Below are 24,792 nucleotides of genomic sequence, written 5' to 3' on the forward strand. Positions count from 1 at the left end.
CACAGCTGTGGAAGAAACACATTATGAATATCAGCTGCAACACAGAATCTTGGACAATTTAGTGACTGAAAAAAACATGACTACCACAAAAATATTAAGCATATTATTACTATTATTATTATTAGTGCATGTTGTTGCTGGTTAAAGCTTATTCCAGTATACGCCAGCGTCACAAAGATTTAAGAATAAATTAAGCTGATGACAGAATTATTTGTCCTCACACTCTTAAAGTCGGATACAGATAAGTTAACATTCCCAGCCAACAACAGCATGCATCAGCCTTCCAGGAGAAAGTCTGCTTAACTTTGAACAGGGCAACTGTAAATCCCGTCCATCAAAGGTTAGCCCAAACCAGCCTGACAGAGAGAGAACTCCAGCATCAGAATGCAGGAGCTGCCCACACTTCCCAAAGCTTGACGAAAGGTAGGCTACAGCACAAAGAAGCAAAACATAAATTGTTGTCGTCTAGGCACTGATGTGCTTGCTATACGTAGATGTTAGAGACTGAGGAAAGAAGAATCTATTATTCATCACTGACTCTTTTGCTTCTGCAATCTTTTTACAAGTTTATTTTTGTAGGGTGACAAGGAAGGGAATGAACATTTTCTGAATATTAAGATCTTTCTACTTCATTATTTACTACTACTCAAAACAGCAAAGAACTGGGCCCACTTACAGATTTATTATTTTATTTCAAGGTCTAATTTAAAAAAAAAAACCACACACACACACTGTAGGATACCAATGCATACATGCATAAAACATTATTGCAATTCATACATGGTACAGCACATGATCTAGACCACATTAAAAACCCATTCTTTCCATAAGAGTAATATCATGCATCTATTGTCTTTCCCCTCATTATACAGGAAGATAACTGAACTAGTAATCTTGATTTTCCCACTATCTCAATTATTTAAGCTATTCCTATTAAAGTCTCTGGCAGCTGAATATTTGGGATGGAATCCCGGGTAGATTTAAAACATTTTTAACCCTGTTCCACAAAACAGTATGTTGACCTGAAAGTACAGCAAATAAGATGCATTTGTGTAAGCAAAATTGATGGCATTAATGAGCATTAAACATTTCAGTAACGTGGAAGGTGCCTTGTGGCCCTCTGTATATAGGTAACTTAGAGCCCAAATGTAATTTGTTCCTGAATTCCTGGAGGCAAATATGTACACTCCACTCATTTAAAACACATCTGCAGAAGTCTTTGTGGAACGCTGACACTGCTCCCTATTAACTTCTAACTAGAGAACAGTCAACACTGGTGTCCATTTTTTGAACTTGCATATCTACAGAAAGCAATCCTTTTTTTTCTTTTTTAAACACCCATCCTTCTGGAAATATTGCAGTCCAACAAATCAACTAGCATGGCTTTTTCTGGAGATAAAATTATCTTTTATTTTACCACTGATGCCCTTCAGCTACATCTGCTAGTACAGTATTCAAGATATACACAATCCCACATGCCCCAGAGAGCAGGAATGACAAGGTGGTTATTTAAACACCTCATCTTTTTCATTTGCTGCAGTCTGTCTTAGTAAGAGCCCAGATCTGACTTTCAGGAAGAAAGAGCAGTCAACTGATACTGTACTATCAGCACAGACTGGGGGATGAAGGGATTGAGAGCAGCCCTGCTGAGAAGGACTTGGGGGTACTGGTGGGTGAAAAGCTAGACATGAGCTGGCAATTTGCATTCACAGCCCGGAAGGACAACCGTATCCTGGGCTGCACCCAAAGCAGTATGGCCAGCAAGTCAAGGGTGTCAATTCTGCCCCTCTACTCTGCTCTGGTGAGACCCCACCTGGAGTCCTGCATCCAGCTCTGGAGCCTTCAGCACAGGAAAGACATGGACCTGCTGGAGAGGGTCCAGAGGAGGGCCACAAAAACCATCCAAGGGATGGAGCACCTCTCCTGAGAGGACAGGCTGAGAGAGTTGGTGTTGTTCAGTCTGGAGAAGAGAAGGCTCCAGGGACACCTTATTGCAGCCTTCCAGTACTTAAAGGGGGCTTACAAGAAAGATGGGGACAGACTTTTTAGCAGGGCCTGTAGCAATAGGACCAAGGGGTAATGGTTTTAAACTAAAAGAGCAGATATTTAGACTAGATACAAGGAAGAAGTTTTTACAGTGAGGGTGGTGAAACACTGGCACAGGTTGCCTAGAGAGGTGGTGGAAACATTCCAGGTCGGGTTGGACGGGGCTCTGAGCAACCTGCTCTAGTTGAAGATGTCCCTGCTCATTGCAGGGGGCGTGGACTAGATGACCTTGAAAGGTCCCTTCCAACCCCAACTATTCTATGAATCTATACCTTCACCTTTCCCTAGGACTGTGGTAGTGGTTCTTAACAGGAGAAAGGGCTCCTGCCCAGAAGCTCTATAAGAACAGATAACACTGAATTACTCTTTAAAGTGCCAATATTATTTAGTAATTGATAAGGTGAGGTTTTTTGCATCCCCAACCCCACCCCACTCTTTTTTTTTTTTTCTTTTTTTCCAAATCAGAAGTCCCAAGAGCTCCACTTCTCATACAACCTCATGAGAAGTATTTACAATGCCACTTACCATGCCAGTTATTTTATAGGAAGAATGATGATGAGGAATAGGACACTACTGAACACAGTTTTGGTTTTAGCACAACATTTTGCTCTGTATTTTTCTCTCAAAAAAAAACCTAGACCATGTCCTTCCATACACCTCTTAAGTCCATAAAGCAATCAGATTTCATGATTTTTACATTTAGCCCTCTTGCAAACATTTCCTGAACATTTCCTAAGATACAAAAGCAAATTTCAATCCCCACATCTATGCATTCATTTGCATGCCAATGCAACAAAGGAAATCAGCATAGCATCACATTTATCCAATCATTGGCACAAGCCTTTTGCTTAAAACAGTTACATATTTAATCACAGCTCAGCACTTGAGGTAAAAGGCAGATCACAGAAAAGTCACTTTCTACAATATATTTTCCTGCAAAAGAGCATCAGTCTTTTTGCATAACATTTTTGAATTAAAAAAGAAAAAAAAAATCCGAGGTCCATGACAAAGCCTGAATTTGCACATGTATACATCTCCTATTTGCAAAGGAAGTTAGACAGGACTTTAAGCATTTCATATTCATATGCAGAAACCGGAGAGTGGGGGGAGGAAGGTGGCTTTTGGGGGCATTTTTTGTTGGTGTTTTTTGGTTTGGGTTTGTTTTTTTTTTTTAAAAAAAAACACCGCTCAAGACTACATAAGCCCCTTCCCTTTGCAAGAGCTGGAGGTTTGTTGCATTACACCTTTTGTGGTATGAAGAGATCCATGTCCTCCACTTCACTGCCCACAGCCACATGCCACAGAAACTTTCCTGGGGGAACAAAAATTCATGTATGCAGAAAAGGATAGGTAAGGTTGGTCCTGAACCCTGAAAACTTGCAAAAGTTACCATTCATACTCCACATCAAATTAATTGTTATTCCTTCTCTACGCTGTACAACCATGCTTAGGTTTTGTCCAAATTGCTGACTAAAAGGACACAAATGACTTAAGGCTTTACAGTTCCTGAAAAATGTCTTTAGACATTTCTGGTATGTATATTCCCCATGTGAAACAACAGAACTTTTTGACTGAAGAACACAGGGAAGCTCCCAGGAAGAAAACATGTTATTTGGTGTACACATCTCCCATAGCTTAAAGTCTCAGTCTGAAGGGTTTGAGTTTCAGTATTCCAAAGTGACCTTACTGTGGGAGGAGATGAGGTGTCATTAGCACTTCAGGTAGTATACCCTGAGTCAGTAAAGGCAAGAGCAGAGAATATTCTTGCATATATATCTGTTTTCTCGCTAGAAAGATACAGGCGTATCAAATCCATCAATTCCAACTGAATTCTTCAATTCCAAGTCTTGCAAATGGGGTCTGCAAAACATGGCAACACTGAAAGAAACTATTATCCCATTTAAAATTTTACATTAGAATAATGGCCAAAAATCTTTCATTTACTTTGGGGTCAAGCTTTCATAAACTATGTTTTGATCTCACAAACATTTTCTTCAAAAATTTAAGCTGCACCTCTGTTGGAATGAAAATACATATATTCACAGCTATCCAGCACAGCCTTCCAAAGAAGTTATTTATTGTTTGCTGTGAAGTGTTCAATGTCATGTTTATGGAATATTCATAATTACCGTCAATGACATAAGTCAATATTGAAAAATATGAGTCACTGATGCAAACTTGCAAATATTTCTTTCTTCCTTAATGCAGAAAAGTATTGCAAAAACTGAAGTCATTTAAGAATAGAAAACACAGGAATCTTCACCCTTTTTGTGTAAACTACCATATCTACTCACTACTAGAATCAATTACACCAGCAACTTAAAGTCAAGAAATGCAAGATCACCACATTTTCTTTCATGAAGGAGTACTACATAAAGGAGATTAATAATTCTGTGTTGAATAGGACTTCTTCAGCTCTCTCTCCTGGTTCTTGAAGGGCACCCTTTTTTAAGGGATAACACAGCACAAGTCAACAAAGAATAGAAATCTGTTAAAAAAAAAGACAACCATTTGCTTTAAATATTTATGATGCTGATTTGTTTTTACAGCCAAAGACAAAGAGTATCATGCTCACATGATGATGAGTGTGACATCTGGGGGCTGGGCCATCACTGAGAAGATTGCTATGAAATCTTATCAACACTCACAGTTTAAATTTGGAATACAGTGGAGCGATCAGTGAGAGGAAAACAAAGCCATTAAAAGCTGAAGGGAGAGGGGAGGAGGGAGTACATTCCCACATCTCTAGAGGAAATGCTGAAAAATGGGTACAGATGCTCAGTGTACCAACTCCCCACCCACTCTGGAGGGTTCCCTGCCCAAACCCCTCCTCCTTCCATTCTTTCACGGAGCCTTCTCTTGCTGGGGTAATGCTGCTTAGAGACAGCAAAATGTAGTGGCTCAAACTAGAGACACTCTTTTGTTATATAAACATCTTGTAAACAAGTGCAGGTAATTCCCTGCACTCCTAATTCTGCTTTCCCAAACCATGAGGTTTTACATAAATCCTGCAACATACTTCTTATCTCTGCCCCAAAATTTGAACCTGATTTTGTTTTGAGAAATTTTAGTGTTTTGCAGAAATTCCAGTAACATGGCAAATGTGCAAGTTTAGTAATTCAGTATGATTTTTGGTTTTCAGACATTATTTCTCCATTTATTAGTTCCACTACATAAATGTCATTACGGAATGTTATTAACTGCAAATAATTCTTTAATTCACATTTTAACAATAGTCCTTTCAGGCATGAATGTGTATCTGTGCTGAGGAGGATGTTTTCAATTAATTGTGCAGAGGAGTTGTATTGTTTCTCAAAAGTAACACTTCACCTCAAAAACAGGGAATCCCAAACGGTTATCAGGCATGACCTGATAGCTAATTAATACATGCAGAGAGAGGGTCTTTCATATCCTCTTTCCTTTCCCTGCCTGACTCCCTCCTCCTCCCCAATCAAATTAAGGTGTTAAGGCCAAGAAGGTACCTGCAGGAATCCAAGGAAGCCAATCAAAACCACAGCATATTAACAAAGTAACTTGATACTCTGAAAGACAAAGAAGAAAGATAAAGATCCAGATCTTTAGAGCTTCTGGTTATCTTTCCTGGATGCTCAGATGAATGGGCACCACAATGGTGAATCACTGCTAAAAGGCTTTCTTTTAGAGGGATCACTGGATCTTCCTTTTATAATCAGCATTTTCCAGTTCCACCATCCTTTTCTATCATCCAAGCTGTTTACTTGGTTAAAATGGCCAGAGGGAAAAAGACAACAGATATAGCCTCATGTAAAGCTTTCATTACTCAGTAGTAGAAGACTTGTTATAAGGTGGGTTCTGCTGCCAACAATATGGTCATGTTAAAGAATATTTAGGAAAATAGTCTACTACTGTAGAATTTAAAGAATTTACTATGATTTCCCCTTTTGTTCAAACTCAAAGGCTTGAAAATATCATTTCAAGGTGAAATTCCAATTTTTCCCTTTTTTATTTCTACAAGGTTTCTATTTATTTATGCCCATAAAAGAAATTACTGTAATACACATTCTGTATTCCACACATATTTTAAAGAGACCTAAGCATATTCAAAACATTAAAAAAAAAAAATCAAAATGAAAATCTGAGTGTAGCGTTCCCAAAAGTTACCGCTCGCCGCGCTGTACGTTAGCTGTGGCTGCCCTCTGCCGTCTGTGACCCGCGCACAGCACAACTGGGAGGCACGCGTCTTCCTCATCCAGTTGACGTTTTTCCCCTTTCACTTCGCATACTATGTGATTTGACGTTTACCTGCAGATGCACAGTTTGAATTATCTTCTCACAGAGCTGCTTTTCATTGCTAAAGAGAAACTCTGCACACGAACTATTACTATTCCTGTCCATCTTTCTGCTCCGCCAGCCTTAAACTACCTGTTCTGATTAAAACCTTGAAGTTTTCAGTTCCAACCATAATTTTAACTTCCTGAGCCAAGAGCGCTCCTCAGCTAAGGTCAGTCCCCAGTAATACCACCGGGTAGCACAATCTGAAGGATGTCCTGCTTCACCTGTACAGGTTCTCCCCAGGAACTTCAAGAATATACTAGCATCAAGCACAAGTTGGGGGGTGAGTGTCAAAACAAATGGCATACAATTTTTTTGGTTGTACTTCCACAAGCTTTACAAGGTCTAACCAGGAAAACATATTTACTTTTCACTTTCTTCAGTGTTGGGCCTGGTTCTTTTTTTTCTAACATAGCTATTCCATCATTCATTCAGTGCATGGTAACAGATCGCAACGCTGCTTCTGAGCCACCTTGCATTTACAGGATCCTTGTTGTAATTCATCTCCCCACACGACCTTCCTGACAAATTTCCCCGAAATGTACAAAATCACAAGTAACACACACTCCCACACCCACCCAAAACTCCTCATTACTTTTATTAACAAAGGCAGGCAGAAAGGCTTCTCCTGCCACCTTGCTCAAGGGAGCACAGTGGGGAAACCTCTTGACACTAAGGTGACCCTCGCAAGCCAGCTGTGGCTACCTGCATTGACAAAATACTGCTTTGGCCGATAGGCTGGGAACAGATTTAATAACAACTAATTCCACTGAGTTACTTTCCACTTAAGACACTGTTTCAAATCCAAGAGAGGCAATCTGGTTTTGAATGTCATGCGAGTGAAGTGTTTGAGGCTTCATTTCTCAGAAGGCAAACAGGAAAGAGCAGCACCTTCCTGGACATTCTCAGCAAGAGACAGAAAGCCAAATCATTAAAAAATAGGACAATAAAATAGAATTATCTTCTGGTTAGTTACAAGACTTAGTTCCTGATCCAAGAATCTACCACCAGCATCATGCATGCCTGGACTTCCTTTGTCCAGCCTTGATTCTTTAACCAGGACTCCCTTCAACAGCACCTTTAAGAACTGCATTTCACAGTAATTAAGCCCTCCTCCAGTACTGAAAGTTTCAACAGCTTAGATAAATGCCAAATATTTAAAGCTATTGGTCTAATGAGAAAAGTTCTCATTATACACCAACCTCATGTTAGTCCACGTTCTAGACATTTTTGAACAAGTCAAGAGGTCATGAACACAACATTAGCTAATGAGCAGATCAATGCTGTTACACAAGAGACAGTGACTCATTCACCGCGCCAATGAATTCTGAAGTTGAACCATGATAGCCCATGGAAAACACAATCCAATAGGAGAGAGGGTTACTTTTTAACAGTTAAGATGAATCATGTGTGAGCTTATAAACCCTGCCAAAACAAGTAGGACAAGTCATTGTAGAGATGCTTATGACCATGTAAAGTAGAAAAGACATTCAACTGAGCCAACTATTCCAGTTTGTTTTAAAGCTCATCTGGGGACACAGCCAGGACAGCTGGCCCAAACTAGCCAAAGGGATATTCCATACCATACGATGTCATGCCCAGTATATAAAGCTGGGAGAAGAAGGAAGGGCGGGACATTCGGAGTGATGCCGTTTATCTTCCCAAGTAACTGTTATGCGTGATACAGCCCTGCTTTCCTGGAGATGGCTGAACACCTGCCTGTTGATGGGTAGTGGTGAATGAATTCCTTGTTTTGCTTTGCTTGCGTGTTCAGCTTTTGCTTTACTTGTTAAAATGTCTTTATCTCAATCCACAAGTTTTCTCACTTTTACCCTTCCGATTCTCTCCCCCATCCCACTGCGGGGAGAGTGAGCGAGCAGCTGCGTGTTGCTTAGTTGCTGGCTGGAGTTAAACCACAACAATGGTTTAACAAAGGTCTGCCCCTTAAAACACTTTCCACTTCTACTACCCACTAATGTAGGCACTTCTTTCTGATTATGTGAATTCTTGTCAAATTCATGTTTTATGGAAAAACTGTTTCCATTAAGTTTTAGTTCCAGCTTCTTGAAAATAAACCAAAAAACCAACATGGTCTGAATGCCAATTTCTCCTCTATTTTTTCTAGCGATATCCAACAATATAAAAACTGCTGCAGGTTTGGGGTTTTTTTTTTCCATTTGTAGCAGTGTTCTGGGTAAACTGAACAATTAATCCTCTGCAATGGAGAGGCCTCCCACACACAAAGTCATGTCAAAAACATACTTATAGATCAGCTGCTGTTTTCCAGCAAAAGTGCTCCAGTATAGCACATGTCCCTTCTCTTTATACATTAGCATTAAGAAATGCTTATTTCATTAAAGTGTAAAGAATCATAGGAATCAATATACATTTTTATTAATAATCCGAGCTCAAACTAATATTGCTCTCCGCTTTTCAAAAGGTCTGGAGTCTAGCTGTACTAACACCCACTATTGGTTAGGTGTGTCTATCAGATTAAATCCATTACTGAAACATTACGTATATCTTGCTGAGGTGCAATCATGCAGTTAGAGCTCTCCAAGAAATTTGGGACCTAATGATATTTTCCTCATTAAACACAGGGGACTGTCAAATTATTCTATAAGGTAACATGACCATTTCCCTAAATTAGCTGTACTGCAGAGCTAGAATTCCAACCCATCAGTAACGGTATTTCTACTGAAGTTTTAATAAAAACTGATATCACACACTAATCATCTCTTTATGCTGTCACAGGTTTTTCCCAGTAACTTAAAACTCTCAGCACTAAAGAGGTTCTGTTAACAGCACAAAGCAACACCACCTTCCCAAATATAGAATTCAAGCCCAATTATTGCTCAGGTTTTTGGTTTGGGGGTTTGTTTTTTTTTTTTACTAGCAGCACTTCAGACAGCAATAAAATGAAATGCGGGTACATGTTTTTCCCTGTTCATTTTGTAAAAGTGGCAGTCACGCAGGAGATTTTCCAAAGGAAAGAAACAGGATTATAAAACCACAAAACTGACCCAGGGCCTTTGGGCACGCAGGATACTTACAGTTATAATTAATTTTTTAGTGTGACAAGATTTCAAAACTGACTCTGGAATTCTGGAAGCTGTTTCAAATTTCCTCTATTCCAATATAGCAATTCTAATCACAAATTAAACGACTTAGTAATCAGTTCCAAATTAAAACTACTTCAACACGTGTTAATAACTAGCGTATCTGAACTCTTGCTAAGCTGTTGTGTAACAGGGGTGTATACAGTCCTGATCCAAGCAGGCCAGCGTAGGCTGCTCTACCATCACACCACCTAACAAGGCTGAGGGTTCCCACGTTTCCATCAGTGACAAAAGTGTGGCCTCAGAGCATGTCCCCACTTACCAGACCACTGAGCTCGGACCATTCACCACAGTCTTTTCTCCACTTCTCCGTGACACCAGCAATGCTCTCACAAGTGAGTAGTCACATTAATGAAACCCAAAATTGCCAGTAAGAAGTTGCATGGTGTAACACTCATTTCTGTGGATCAGTACTGGTATATACTTAAGCAGGTTCTGCATGGGAAGAGGCAAGACACGTTCCTCCCGGGCAAGTCAATTCCAGAAGTGTTTCAGTGTTATCCTTAATTACTAGGACAGGGCCAGGAAGAAGGGCACCATTTCAAAACTAGCAGAATTAAAAGCAAATAAAGAAACATTGGGACAGAGGGAATACATGCACAAAGATGTAATTTACTACTCTGATGTTAACCAGTATTTTAAACACACAATGTAGATGGTGTTTAATTATCAAATTGGGTTTTGAAACAGGACACATCTTTACAGCACCAGATGTTTTCCTCACACATACAAGACCATGTGTATCTGCTTTCAGGATTTCACAAACAGACCTGAACTCATATTTAGTCAAAACAATTGCCAAGTATAAGCTGTAAAAGCAGAAGCAAAACATGAGAACATTATGTCACGAGAAAAAATTTAAAGTTAAAACTAAACTGAGGCTGGAGTTCTGGGAAACAAAGGAAAGTAATTAAACATGTGGTAAATGCAAGAAAAATTAAATTACTGCAGAGCAGGTCTGACATCTGTGCTAGCAGTGGTGCTACAGATCATTAGTTACAGGCATTTCACACTAAGTAATACAGAAGATAGTTGAAACAGTGATGACACCAGCTCCTTCCCAACTCTCACCCTAGTGACTTTTTTTTTTCCCCCCATTACAGGTGTTACTTCTTCCACGAGTGACCTCTTAGACCTTTTACCTGTTAATGTTTGAGCAACCAAACTCTACTTACACAAGCTTTTTTAAATAAAACCCCACCGTTTTAATATTAAAATACATTTATATTTTATGGTATCTTGAAACAGCAGCTACATGCAAAGTTGTAACAAGTGAATTAAATTTTAAATCCCTGATGAATTTTAATATTGTGTCCTTTTAAAATATAAATCATTCAGCATCTTTACTAGCTAAAATGTAATTTTTTTCTATTTATGCTGTAATTAAAAAACCTACTAATTTGTCTCTAGCACAGTACAATTTTGATTTCTTAAGAATCACTCCTCTTCCAAATTAGAAAGAACTGTCAGAAAAGTAATTCAGAAAACTATTTTTAATGGTGTATGGGAGGCTATCTTGCATTCATTTTGCAATTCCAGATGCCAAGTTATTTAAAGAAATAAGCATAGGTACACGCACGTATGAGTTAACATACAGTCTCTAAAGCTGACCAGGGGACACAGCTGGGAGACAAATCTCACAAGGTACATGCTCTGTCAGAAACCTAGCTGGTACCAAAACATGTCTAAATTACTCCTGCATGGCCCAAGGTGTAAAATGAGAAACAAACGACTCTGGTTTCCCCACCACCCCAGGTTAGATAATGTTTTCTGTGGGTATTGCTGCCACCACACGGCCGAAGAGCTGAACTGTGCCTACCCCTCCCTGCCAACGCTAACCTGCTCAGCATACTTCTACAAGCCCTCTCATTCCAGCTTTCTAGTCCAGCCTCTCACAAAGCCCCACCATTGACACTGATGGCCCAAATTACCTCCACGTGAAAGAAGATTAGAAGGAACTTAAAGCATTCAAATCTTGCTGACAGTCTCTTCCAAGCGTAGGCCACCAGCGTTGTAGAATTACACCAAACCGATATTCACAAAGACAACAGAAAATCTTACAAGTGCCAGCCCAGGTGACTGAAGCCTACCTGATGTGCCAACAAAGGCTGAAACAGTTCCTCTCCTGAAGAGCCCTCCTCAAAACATTCTCCCAGAAAGCCTGCTTTTATTAAGCTGGACTCCGAACACTACCCCATCACATGCAGAGGCTCAGCAATCTCTGAGCAGGTTCCTTATACTGAAGAGACATGGCAAGTTAACTCACCACAGAAAGGGAGCTCCATAATTTCTCACACACAACAGAAGACTACATTCATTCCCATTTGTTAGCTCTCATGAACAGTAGCTTGCTTCATACTTAAGTTTTAAAATACTTACCTGTTAAGCCTGTTAAGAATGTTTTTTTTTCCCCAGTTCTGCTGCACATGACCTGGTAAGCTCATTTACACAAGTGCCAAAGGCACTACAGAAATACCAGCATATGCCATAGCTGTGGGGCTAACTCCATCACCTGTGGGATAAGGGTCCACTGGTCTAAGTAACTCAGCAGCACTCTTGCAGAGTTTGGACCTGACTTCCATACATTTCGGTGTCACATTTGAAATAATCCAAAGAACCAGGTAGTCCTTAAGAAATACCATTTATAGTGTCTTCACCCTTTCTCTAGGTCATCAATGAAGATACAAATTCCACAGTTCATCAACCTATATGCTCACAGATCACTTTTTATTTGCACAACAATTTCACCTGTGGCTTTCTAAAAGGGAGTGGGGAAAAAAATTGTATCACGTATGATGATAAATACCATGTATCATTCTGGCAAGGCCAGAAAGGAAGTCAAAATGCCCCAGGGCTTCCTGGAGAAAGCTAGGCTGCAGTAACCATTCATTCAACAACCACTGTCTTTGAAGGACTGCGTAGAGAATGGCTCAGTCAGTCAACTAAAATGTAAGGCAACTGGACATTCCCTGCTTTCTCTTGCATACCAGTGAAGAAAAAGATGTGAATACACTCACCTTTTTTGCTCTTTGTGCTATATTAGGTGTTTTAGTGAGAAGCTTTTCAATCAGGTATTCTCTGTTCTGCAAAATCAACATTTAGTAAGTTAAAAATCAATACATGGAAAGAAAATTCATGTAGATTTTAAGGCAGAGCAAAATTTACTCGTAGGGTTTAACGTTTTACCTTGGCTTTCTGGAAAAATTTGCATTTTAAAAGTTCTGCTGCTGTGGGCCTGAAAGATCAATAATAAATTAGAACAGAAAACAAAGACCCCTCTCAGTGAATACAGTACAAGACGTTAGCTAAATGGTACGTCTCTAATACTTTTGAATTAGTACTGTATGAATGGGGAATGAATGATAATAGCTATTGAATTAATTCACAGGTACTCACCACACATGTAAAAAAATTAAGCCTCCTTATAGCAAAAGTACAAACAAATAAAAATTTAAAAAAGAAAAAAAATCAGTCTCTAAGTTGCCAATTTCCCCCTTTTTCTTTCAACACAAACATGTTTTACCCTTAAAACAAAGAAACAACAACAAAAGTCAGGTGTCATGTTCTTCCCCAAGTGACTCTATGAATGCAACTGAACTTTGCTCCACAGCAATAAAAGAATAATTACATTTTCCGAACAGTAATATCAATACCTTCTACTGGCAATCTTTTACCTCATTGATGTCAGCAGGCATTCACAAGAAACTATACTGACACTATTAGCATGATGCATAAACCAAAAAGAGAGTCATCAGTCGCATCTTCCAACCAGACAGACAAATAAAAATTAAAGCAACAGTTACAAGGTCAGGACCTAGACATTTCACTTTTAATTGCAGTTCTGTTTAGGTCTCTTTCTTCCCATTATCAAGTTTATGTTTTTGACATTTTCAACAGATAATCATAATCTCACAGCTATCAAAGTGATTCCAATAGCAGGACTTGCCTCTCTTATCTTCAGGGATCTTAAAAGCTACTTATCTAGCCACAGCCAGACCCTGGTACCGAAGCAGACTCTGGAGAGAAAGCTAAGCATCTCTTGGGATGAAATAAAATCCTCCAGGTTCTTTTCATCGTTTCCATTAGGAGTCCATGCCACTATCCAAGACTAATTTTGACATAGCTAAATTTAGGGAAGCCAAAATCTCCAACACTCATCATTTCTAAATGAACAGAAGCAACTTCTGCTATAGTTTTCTATTTGAATTAAAGCCAGAGATTGGATATAGTACAAACTAGATAAGATAGTGGAAAGCTTCAATTTGGAAAATTTCAGTCTCAAAAAAAGCCCCAAAATCTGAACTAGTTTATTTCTCTGTGGACATATCTGAAGAATAGGTGAAGAAAAGAGGAGTAGTAAGTAGTACGCATGTCTATCAATTCACCACTGCTAGAAATACTGAAACAACTCCCAAATTCAACAAAAAGAATCCAATTTAGACACAGATAGTAGTTCCATAGAGCACTTATTTTTCTTCCCCTCCAAAGCATCAAATTCTGCAATAAAGGAGTTCTTAGTAGTGGTACTGTGGAGACCACCAGGCTTAGGAGTAATTCACACATAAACCTTAGATGAGCAAAAAGGAAGGGGAACATTAAAAAAAAAAAAACAAACCAGTTTCTATGTAAATGTTTTAAAGTTCTACCTCAAATTAACTCTTAACTTTAAAACAAGCTTCAGTGATACAACACCATCACATCGCATAACAGGGATATGCACAGTTAAAAGCTAGAGTCTTAGTTAAGTTTTATCCAAACTAGTGTTCTCCGTTCCTCTACCATTAATTATGCTAGACACTTCTGAACTGGTCTGGTCATGCTTTCTGGGCCTGTTTTCCACACAGACCATGGGCAGTGAACTGCAGCTGAGGACTGTAAGCAGCATCCTTGGCACTGGGGAGAGAGAGAAACACCCACACACAGATCCCCAAAAGAAAACATCATGGTCTGAGACAACAACAACCAGTCCTAGAATTTGTCACAAAGAGCAGGCACTTCTGCCACAATTGACACAACGACTACAGAGATACCTCCATGCAAAATTACATCCTGGCTTGAGAGAAATGTAAAAAATAGCAAGGACTCCACAATATAAGGACACTCACTCCTTGGTTACAGTAACAGGCACAGAGATCTAATCACCTATCTGCTGGTCTAATTCTTCACTTCAAGGCAATCTTGAGTATGAAGATATTGCACGTGTTTAAATATCAGTGTAATAAACTAGTGTAATAGTTTAAACACTAATATTTCAACACTGATGTCGTAACTACAGATCAGGTACTATGTATTCAAGGAGAGAAGGAAAACCATTTTAACTATTTATTTCTCATGTTTTCATACCAATTCAATCTTGCCCTGAAAATTGCTAGACCCTGGAAACAAAAAGAAGCTTGATTATCCAGAACACATTTGATTCTTAGCTGTAAGCAGCAAAACTGCAGTGCTAAGCTTAAAGCATCAGGACTTGCTACTAAGACCACCAATTGTAAGGGTTTCAGAATCTTATAGCAGTACACAAATGATCCTTCAGTGAAAAAAAATATTTGAAGGATTTCAAGAATGAAGATGTTGCCAAATAATCTTTTTTCTTTATTATACTTGTTCTCTAATATTGCTGCTGTCATCTTTTCGACTTCACTCCCTGCAACAGTATCCTGGACTTAAGCTAGCATAACATCAGTGAAGTACACACCATAAAGACCCACACAGTAGTCAAATCAGGATTGCTCTCTCAGAACAATCTTTTTTCCCAGAAATCGCAGCTCTGAAACTCTTCAAAAAAGTGATATATGAAATACCCTTAGGAAACAGTGTTAATTAGAATGTGGTTCCTCCAACTCTTCAGCAAAAGAAACCTACAAAAATGGGTCTGCATAAAAAAATGAATAAAGGGTAAATAAATTAATCATTCTGGGAACTTGGGACCTCAGCAATGGTTTTGGAATAGATGTTTAATATTTTCATCATCTTGGCTATCCCATTCACAAAACATAGCAAGAAAGAATACATCACAAAGATACATGACATGCAATTGCCTACGTAAACATCAGGAAAACTCTAAACAAGCTTGGAGCCCCTAACTTTACAGTAAAAAATAAACACCTCTTAATAAGTAACTTTACTTGGAAATATCCAAGTTAATGGCAATACTAAGCTTATGTCACAAAATGAGAAAAATCAACATAAAGAAATAATTTTAAAGACCAAGAGACTGATACGTTTGGTTACCAACAGTTCTGTCTGATCAATCTGAACAGTCTTGTCAGAGTTATGCACAATACCAATATTTATATCTTGCCTCAGATGAGAAATTAAGATGTAAAGCAAGGACTTTTGTTTGATCAGATTTTAATTCAGCAGTATATTTAAATATAAATAAATTAGGTTAACAACCCAGAAGAAGAAAACTTAAGTGACAATTAAGAGGCAATTTCTTCTCCCCAGATGAAGAGGACTGAAGGCTGCTACTTAAAAAATTCAAATCATACACTTAAAGATGATGTTTAAACACTGGAACTTTAAGTAGTCTGTATATTTAAAAAATAATTCCACTGTACATGGCAATAACGACCTACCTTTTGGAAGGATCTTTTTGAAGACATAATGAAATTAGTTTTCTAAAGGATTTGCCATACTTTTTCATCATTTCCTTGTCCTCTACACCTGTCTCTAAAGTGGGAGGGTCATTTTGAAGCGTCAGCATTAACACCTACAGTAAATCCAAAAAAGAAGTACTGTAAGAAAAATCAATTCAAAACATGTAGAAATTAAAAGAGAGTAAATATTCCACAGCATACATATATTTAGATATCTTGAGTTGCTATTGAAAATTAAGTACTGCTAACTATCTCGGGCAGCATTAATAATACAGGCAACAGTATTAAGTAATATAAAGTGATTGTTACTTTCATAGGAGGGTATTTGTGATAAGGTGCCGCTCCTGTTGCTAACTCAATGGCTGTTATCCCAAAACTCCACATATCAGCCTTGAAGTCATAACCTCGCACCTGGAATAGAACCAGAAAGGAAAAACAAGGTGGTGATGTCTCAAGTTCCAAAAATTGAAGACTGAAAATATTTGGTTTTTTAACATTAGGAATACCTGCTCCATTACTTCAGGGGCCATCCAACATGGAGTACCAACAAATGTTTTCCTTACTTTGTTACGAGTAACATCACCTCCTGTTGCTAAAAATGCACTAACGCCAAAATCTGGGAAGGAGGGAAAAAAGTCAAAATCTGTTAAACTACCAATAACAAAGCAGAAGTTTTACACTTTGGAAATTAAGTCAATTCATAAAGGTCTACTTATAGAAACTCTCCATTGCAGAGCTTAACTTTGTTTCATGACACACTGTCTTGAAATGCTACAGAATAGATAATATAGTGCAGAGCTCCCAGCTAAAACTAAGACACCCTCAAGTTTAACCTCCTACTATGTGTCTTTCTGAATATGGTTACAAAGGACTCCAGTACATCCATCACTTAGGGTTTTCAAATGTGCACTTTGAGCTGAGGTTTGAAAGGTTTGCATCTGCTATTGTTCAAAAATAAGGTGCTACTTCTGTATAGCTACTAAACTTGAGTGCAATTTGAACAAGAGAGAATACTATGTATAACTTGAATACTTACAGAGATTTGACAAATCAAAGTTAATCAGCAAAGTGATCAACAACATATATTTAATAGTAGACCATAACATGAATAGTTTTTTTCCAAATTCCCAAATAGCAAAAACCTTAGTGTTCTGTTAACCTGTCACTATGTCAGTAACAGCTATATGGGAGATGTTGGGGATAAATGGAAGAAAGAGCAGCAGATTACCAATGCATGGAGAAACACTGTCATTCTGAATGGAGCTATATAACTATTTTAGACTGTGCTATTTACAATCCAGTTATACTGAAATCAACTAGTTTACTACAGACCTAGTTCAATTTTTATTTTCCTATTGTTTTCCTACTGTTCCCTGATTTTAAGGTTGAAAAAAAAAAGAAGTAACTACAGAAAATGTAGTTTTATCATTACTTTCCACTAAACAACCATTAAGCACTACAGACCCAAATTCTGGACCTCTTCTACATCACTGAGACATACAAGGATATAGTAGACAAGTAAGAGGGAAGCTTCAAGCAATATTCTTTAATTTTTCCTGCAGCTTGCCCGATGAATAAAACACCCATTTTTTTCTCCAAAATCTGTAAGTTCTAGAACAGACAGGTTTTGTTTGTGTTTCTGAAAAGCATGAACAGCCTCAGAAACACCTGCTGCTAAGTTTTTAATGCCCTAAAAATCAATGCTGGTATTAGTGACAGTGTTCTGAAGAGGAACTACTGCATATGAAGAAAAGCTGAATATGCAAAAATAAAGAAATGCATAAATAAAGGAAAGACGTGGAAAAAAATTTATGTCCTTTTAGTACCAAAGAAATAGTTTGTATCGGACAATTGTTTACAGACCCTTTCAGGAGCTGAGATACACAGCTGAAATCTTGACTTAACCTTTGCTCCCCTACTGCTGTTTTTCCCTATTAACATAACATTAATTTTGAAACAGACAACAAACGAGAAATACAAATGGGTAAGGGAGGACAATGAAAAAAAACCCAACCCACAAACTAAGTAAAATCACTTCTTGCATAAGCTTCAAAATGAAATATTGCAACACCTCACTGAGAAAGATGTGATGAGTATTTAATTAAGTGAACATTTCACTATAATACTAGTCAGACACTGTTGTATATTTGCAGAGAGAAAGAACACTTTGATAGCTACTTGATAAAAACAAGACTTTAATTTCCCACCCCAGATGTAGCTTTCACAAACACAGGTTATTTAAGAAAAGACATGGTAAGCTTCCTATCACATAGGAGACAAAGTATTACTGAGAACAAATTAGATGAAGAGGAAAGGGAAATGTACTAGAAGGAAAGAGCTGAGCAATTCAACAGTGTTAAGCACTAAAAGTCACAGCCAATACTGAAGAAAAAAACCAATTTAATGAAGAGCCCGATTTAACTGCATTAATAAAGCATTTTGGAATTAAGGAAATCAGAGGTGCCCAAATAAGCATAGCCTATAAATCATTTCTTCCCGAACATCTTTCCCATCTCAGCCAGCGCTGGGCATTTGGCCAAGCCTCAGCCAAGGCCACCATCCAGAGTTAGTGTTCGGCGTAGGGTTGGGAGAGACACGAAGCCTATGGCCTCCAAGGGAGCTGGGCTGCAAGGAGCCCACTAAGGGAAGGCACAGACTGCAAAAACATTTCTCCCCTAACTTTCTCACCTTGACAGTGGCTGTAGACTTTAGCTTAAGGCTCAGCCAAGGCCTTGTGTTGGGTTACAGTTAAGACTGGGAGAGAAATAAAGCATCAAGCTCCTGTGAGAATGGGGCTGGCCAAGGAAAGCTTGGGCTGCCAAACAAGATGGTGGAGAAAAAGGTATTTGAGGCATAGGCTCTGCCTATTTTTAAAGAGATCTTTTCCAAACATTTCTGTGGGTATGAACTTCCTCAGTCACGCATGCACTGAATGTCCTAGCAGCACAATTAAAGCCTTACTCATTAAATGCCTACAGCAAAAGGAGGAAAAGGTCAAGAAAGCAAGCCCTGAAGTTGAACTAGAAAGGGATAAATGAAGCTGTTGTTTGATTGTTTTCTGACCACTGGGAGAGCAGATTTGATTATGCGTGAAAGAAATAATCTAAATCCAACAGCTTTATTTCAGACTGCTCATGAGATTTTATCTTTCAACTTTTTAGATATTATCATTATTTTTGATTAAGTTTGTTGTCTGGACATCTATCTACCCCTTTACAATATGAGAAGATCTAGATCTAAAATAATACTTGAACAATACAGACCCACAATCTCAGCAGTTGCCCAAAGTGCTATACAAAGTGAAGACAACTGTAGGGTATAATCAAGTGAATAAATAAATATTGAGTATCTTATTAATATTCAAGTCTGTAAAATTTACTACCTACTTAAAAAGTCTTGAGCGCGAAACAGAAGACTTAATGCCAAAAATAATTCTCAGTGAGATATCTCTCATGCACCTCAGTGACTAGTTAAGTTATAGCCAGGGTCCTCGTGAAGGGCAGTATGTACAGATATTTGAATGCCCAAGAATTATTGCAATTACTTACAGAAATAAATTGAATAAACTTGAACAGAAATATGAATTGCTACTGTTTGCAAGCTGTTTAAAGTACATGGGTGATTCAAAAGGAAACATTAAGAGGACATTAAAAAGCTTCTTCATACATTTGATGGGACACAGAAAAATACTGAATAATTTCCAAGTCATGTATCATTAACCAAGAATCTTGAAATCTGGTAACTTGCAGCTAAAGCACTCCAAAAGAAATATTTAAAAGTCAACAGAAAAATCTGTATCTATTGCCCCTAACCCAGCTGCAAATGCCTTTTTCTTTTATTTAGTCATTACTCTACCACTGCTATTACCTGCTATTTGTACAGAGCCATCTTCACCCAGAAGAATGTTGCCAGCCTTCAAATCTCTAGAATGTATAAACAGAGGTTACTTTTATGTATGAAAGTACACATGTGCACATTTTATGTAAAATAATAAATATTGCATATTAATTAGTTTCACAAGATAGCATTTTAAAATTTAAAAAACAGAAACAGAGACTGAAGTATAAAATGTAACTGATTTACAATAGAAGAGAGTGCAGAACTCAAACTCTCACAAACTGTCTCTCTTATATAAAAAGACCCAAATTCAAGTTTGGCATAAAATGAGCAGAATTCAGATTGAAAATTGAGAACAGAAATATTTAGGTCCAAAGTCTGGTTTACTGCCTTTTAGAAATATAATCTCACAAACTGAGAGCTTTCAGAGCTTTAAAGCAAGAATTAACACTTTCTCACATCCAACTGCACCACTAATGAAAAAGAAAAGTTGGAAAAAAAGTTCTCCTCTGATCTCTTCAGAGAGGAGACCTATCTTCAAGAAAGGTAAATATACTGTAGATTTCTACCCGATGACGGTATTAAAGCTTCATATTTTGCTATAGGGTGCCATGATGGAAAGTTACTTAACACCGAATCTGTTCAAAAATTCAGCATGTGCTTAACAAGTCAACTATATCCATTTAACACACTATTCACACTTAAAGTTAAGAAGAAATCTTTCTGGCTGGTGGGGTTTTTTAAACAGAAATGTGCATCCCATTCTTAATGCATAGGATAAATCTTTCATACAGAATATATCATAAACATTAAGAATTTGAGCAAAGCAATCTTTGCAACATTTACTGAAAATAATTAACACATTGCTACTGAAAGGTAACACAACCTGTTTCCTTATACATAAACAAGAATGCATCAAAACAACAGAACAAAACCCCTGAACAATTTTGGAAACATCTCCAACTGGCAAATACCATCTGATACAGCATTTCTTGAACTACCACAGCTTTCACCTACAACATACATAGGAAAAGGAACGCACACTGTATCGTCTTGAACAGGACTTCTGTGTTACAGCACAGTTCACAAATTAGATCTTATAAAAAAGAAGAAATCTCAGATGTAACAAATAGGTATCTCTATCTTTCTTAGGGTCCTTTAAGAATAGACAAGGGGAATTCCCAAATCCAACCTCAAAGGTTCCTGTTATCCTTAAAAGCTAACGAATGTGCCTTCCAACAACAATATCAGCTTAACAGAAGACTATGAATTAAGGTTTGAGGCAGATCTTTGGCATTCCAGACCAGAAGTCAAGATAACTGTTCTTTATTTCTCCATTTATCTCAATTTTCTCTCTGCAAAAGGAGGAAACAGTTCTTTATTTACATGAGAGGCAGTTCATTTATAAAGATGAGACATAAGAAGTACACATAAAGAACAATTACTGTGCTACATCTGTATTACCTCCATTCTCAGAGTTCTGTCTGCAGCGAATCTGTTTTTTGTTCAAAAGATTCCCTTATAGAAGGCTAATGTTAAAGCAGACAGAGAGCCCGCTGTAGGCACCTTCCTTAAAAGGCAAATTCACCTCAGTAAAATTAATTAGGGAGGTCAGAGTACAGCACCTCCAACATTCAAACAGCAGAAGCAACCTGCGGATTGTTAGAGCAGATATACTATACCACCCCGGGGGATTTGCACAATTTACACTGAGGAAGTGAGTGCAGAGAGAATATATAGAAGAGAACGATCACTAGATGCATATACACCAAGATGCAGTTCCATAGTACCAATCCCAGCTTTACGTGTGGTCATAAAGAGAGGTCTGTAGAGTTGTAACAGAAATTACTCATTACCAGTCAAAAAAAAAAAAAACACTTTACATTTATACAACAGTGCTCAAGTGCCCAACATTACAGGTTTACTGTTCAACACAACAACCATATCACATAAACTAGATTCAGATTAGATATTTGGAGTACCAGCAGGCAGAGGAGTAGAGACCACAGTTCTGGCAAACTTAGTGCAGCACAGACCTATCGTAACTATAGGAGAGACAGACCAGATAAAGACCAGGCGAGTACTAAGTATTAGTGACATACTGCAGTCAAGATTATAGCATCTGCCCAAGTGTTATCATTTGATAATTACTGATCAGATTTACAGTATGTGAGAGAAGCAACACAATTTGCTTAGCCAAGCAACTGCAGCTGACCAGTATCAAAAAACTACACACACAACTTTGAAAATGCTTTTCACTGTGTATATGCTCCTACCTGTGAATTTGTCCATTCCTGTGTAAATAGTCTAAGCCCTCCAAAACTTCTTTAAGAATTGTTGCTATTATGGGTTCTTCAAGGACACCATTCTTGTGCTCTCCTCTGTTGACAATATACTTTATTATATCAAGCATTGAACCTATATTGCAGATCCAGGAGAGGAAAAAAAAGCATATATACAGCATTATGATATCAGATCTTGAGAAAGTTGTATTTCCTCATTCTTTCGATGCTACCGCAATTTAAATCTTGGCATGTACGTGTAAAGACCTCATGTAACTATCTGTCAGAATAAAGCAGTCCACTACATTGTTCAAACAAAAAACAAAGCACTGTTTTTTTGTCAAGAATAATGTAACACTCAGCAATCCATTAGAAAGATCTGCTAACAGCTTGCTAAGCTACCATTTATTAAAAATTCAGGAGTATTCCACATTTAAACAGACATGTACAATAAAAGTTTTGTTTTATTATCCAGCTTAGATTATGGTTCATGTGTTCACAATGTAAACATGCAGCTGCAAGACTGGAAGGAGATATTCTCTGCAAACAAATGATGACATCATCTCTAGTGACACAGAGTTTGACGTTGAACTCCAGTTGTTACAAAATTCAAGGAACCTAATAGCAACATTTTGTTTTTATCCAGGCATTTTTCAACAGCTCACAGTAAATTCCTGTCATGAATCACTGGTTTCTCTCAGGGTGTAAGTTTGCTTTTGATTGAACTGAACAATTCAACCAAATATGACGTAACAAGTGTTAGTTTATGAGTATTTCCCGTCCTTGCTTTCTAGCATGATGATGCAGTAGTCTGCTGCCATGAAGACTAATCTTGAAGAACGTCATTTAGCAACCAGGACCACCACATCTTATTTTGGAGCCTCACTTTTCTAAGCCACAAGCACAATCAGTTCTGCCCCTTTTTACTCTCTCAGAACCAAATAAGATTTTGATACCATTAAACATAATCACAAAAAACTGTAATGAGCGTTTGGTTAGTTTAAGGGATAAAAAGATGCAACACATATAATGCCTGTTCTAGGAAGAATCTTCCTTGAATAAGGAATGAGAAACACTCATTATGAAATCAGAAACATGTGCATTTTTACAAAAATAGAGTGGATTCTAGAGAAACTCAAAAAAAGGCCACACTGACCAAAGTCACTTAATTCTCATCAGTTTTCCCTACCACAGCCTTAGTAGAGAATTTTAATATATTGATTCAGAATAAAAAAATTACAGTAGTTAGATCAACAGAATGTATCTCAGTAATTCTTAGCCTGTACTATCAATATACATATACAAACTTTTTAAGCTTGCACACTCCTGGTATAATACACCTGTGTCTCAAGGTGTATATCCCACTATGTAGGATGGGGATCTCACCCCCCTCCTTACTTGGTTTAGTTCAATTAACTCAAAGAAGGTACGTTAGAAAAAAAATCATACAATTTCATTGCAGCTAAACAAGTAAAACTAGTAACTTACCCCCACTTAACAGCTTCATAACCAGCCAAAGTTCATCCTTCACCACAAAAGATGTGTAATAGGTCACCACATTGGGGTGATTGCATTGACTCATTGCTTGAATTTCTTTCTGTAAGAAATACAAAGCTCAACATAACACAGAGCCAGGTATCAGTTCTGCTTGTAGAGAGAGACAGCTTAATCTCCAAAGCTAAATACTGTAACAGAATTGAAGTATGCACAGAATATGCATCAAGGCACCCAAACATTTCAATTTACCTATACATCTGCATGCAAGACAAAACATTATTGCAATGAACACGAAGGAGGTTTGGCCAGGAGATACAGGCATAAGTACACCAATTTGCTTCTGAGAGCAGTGAAGAATTTACTCTTAAAAGTTACAAATTCAGACTGAGCAACGAAGAATGAGCAGCCTCCAAGAGCTGAAGGTATGGGTACAGGCTGAACAACAAAACGCAAGGAAAGATCAAAACCTACTGCCTCCTCTGTTCAAAAGGGATATATAAAAAGAGTAGATTGGGAACAGGTGGGAAAGGAGGAAGGAACCTGTCAGACAAAGAACATCAAACCACTGGCTCAGCTACTGTGGGATGGACAGGTGGACACCAGAGCCACATAATCTAACAGAAATGCAAGAGGAAAAAGCAATGTTACAGACCAAAAGTCAGTGGAAACAATTGACTAGAGGAGCACAGAGTCACCAACAGATGCACAACATTGGCACTACCAAGTAACACCATCTATGACACGCCACAGCTGTACACATTAAGAATGACTGCCTTGTATCTGTTATTTCAAGCAGAGCCCTTTTTCTATTCACTCTTTCAAATAATTGTTCTGTAACACCTTTCTGGCAGCTCTCACTATCCTGACAATTATTTATGTAGGAGCTTTTAGGTCTCCTTTGTACTAGAGGGTTTGGCCTCACACCAACTAAAGTGCCAACAACCCTACTTGTCCCTCTCCACCTCCGGCCACACAGCGCTGATCCGTCCCTGGTGCTGGAGGACATGGTCGTGGAAGGTGAGTCAGTCAGGGAGCCAAACCAGCTAAAAACCAAACTCTTCCACCTCCACTGCCTCCCTGAAAAGCAACTGCTTTCTGGTG

The 24,792-nt window shown here is 38.1% G+C and overlaps 1 protein-coding gene across 1 annotated transcript in view; it reads right to left on the reverse strand.

Annotated features, from left to right (window-relative positions):
• STK39 (serine/threonine kinase 39) overlaps positions 1–24,792 on the reverse strand; it is a gene marked incomplete at its 3' end in the record, with an annotated part of 102,428 nt that overhangs the window by 50,745 nt on the left and 26,891 nt on the right. The window contains exons 3-10 of the mRNA XM_082001864.1: positions 23,683–23,791; positions 22,189–22,330; positions 19,943–19,998; positions 16,582–16,691; positions 16,385–16,486; positions 16,055–16,188; positions 12,663–12,711; positions 12,494–12,559 (exon numbers count right to left, since the gene is read on the reverse strand). Coding sequence (XP_081857990.1) covers positions 12,494–12,559; positions 12,663–12,711; positions 16,055–16,188; positions 16,385–16,486; positions 16,582–16,691; positions 19,943–19,998; positions 22,189–22,330; positions 23,683–23,791 — 768 coding nt within the window. The remainder of the gene's footprint in view (positions 1–12,493; positions 12,560–12,662; positions 12,712–16,054; positions 16,189–16,384; positions 16,487–16,581; positions 16,692–19,942; positions 19,999–22,188; positions 22,331–23,682; positions 23,792–24,792) is intronic.

This window comes from Phaethon aethereus (genome assembly GCF_964289735.1).
Source record: "Phaethon aethereus genome assembly, chromosome: 6".
In the NCBI taxonomy this organism is placed as follows: domain Eukaryota; kingdom Metazoa; phylum Chordata; class Aves; order Phaethontiformes; family Phaethontidae; genus Phaethon; species Phaethon aethereus.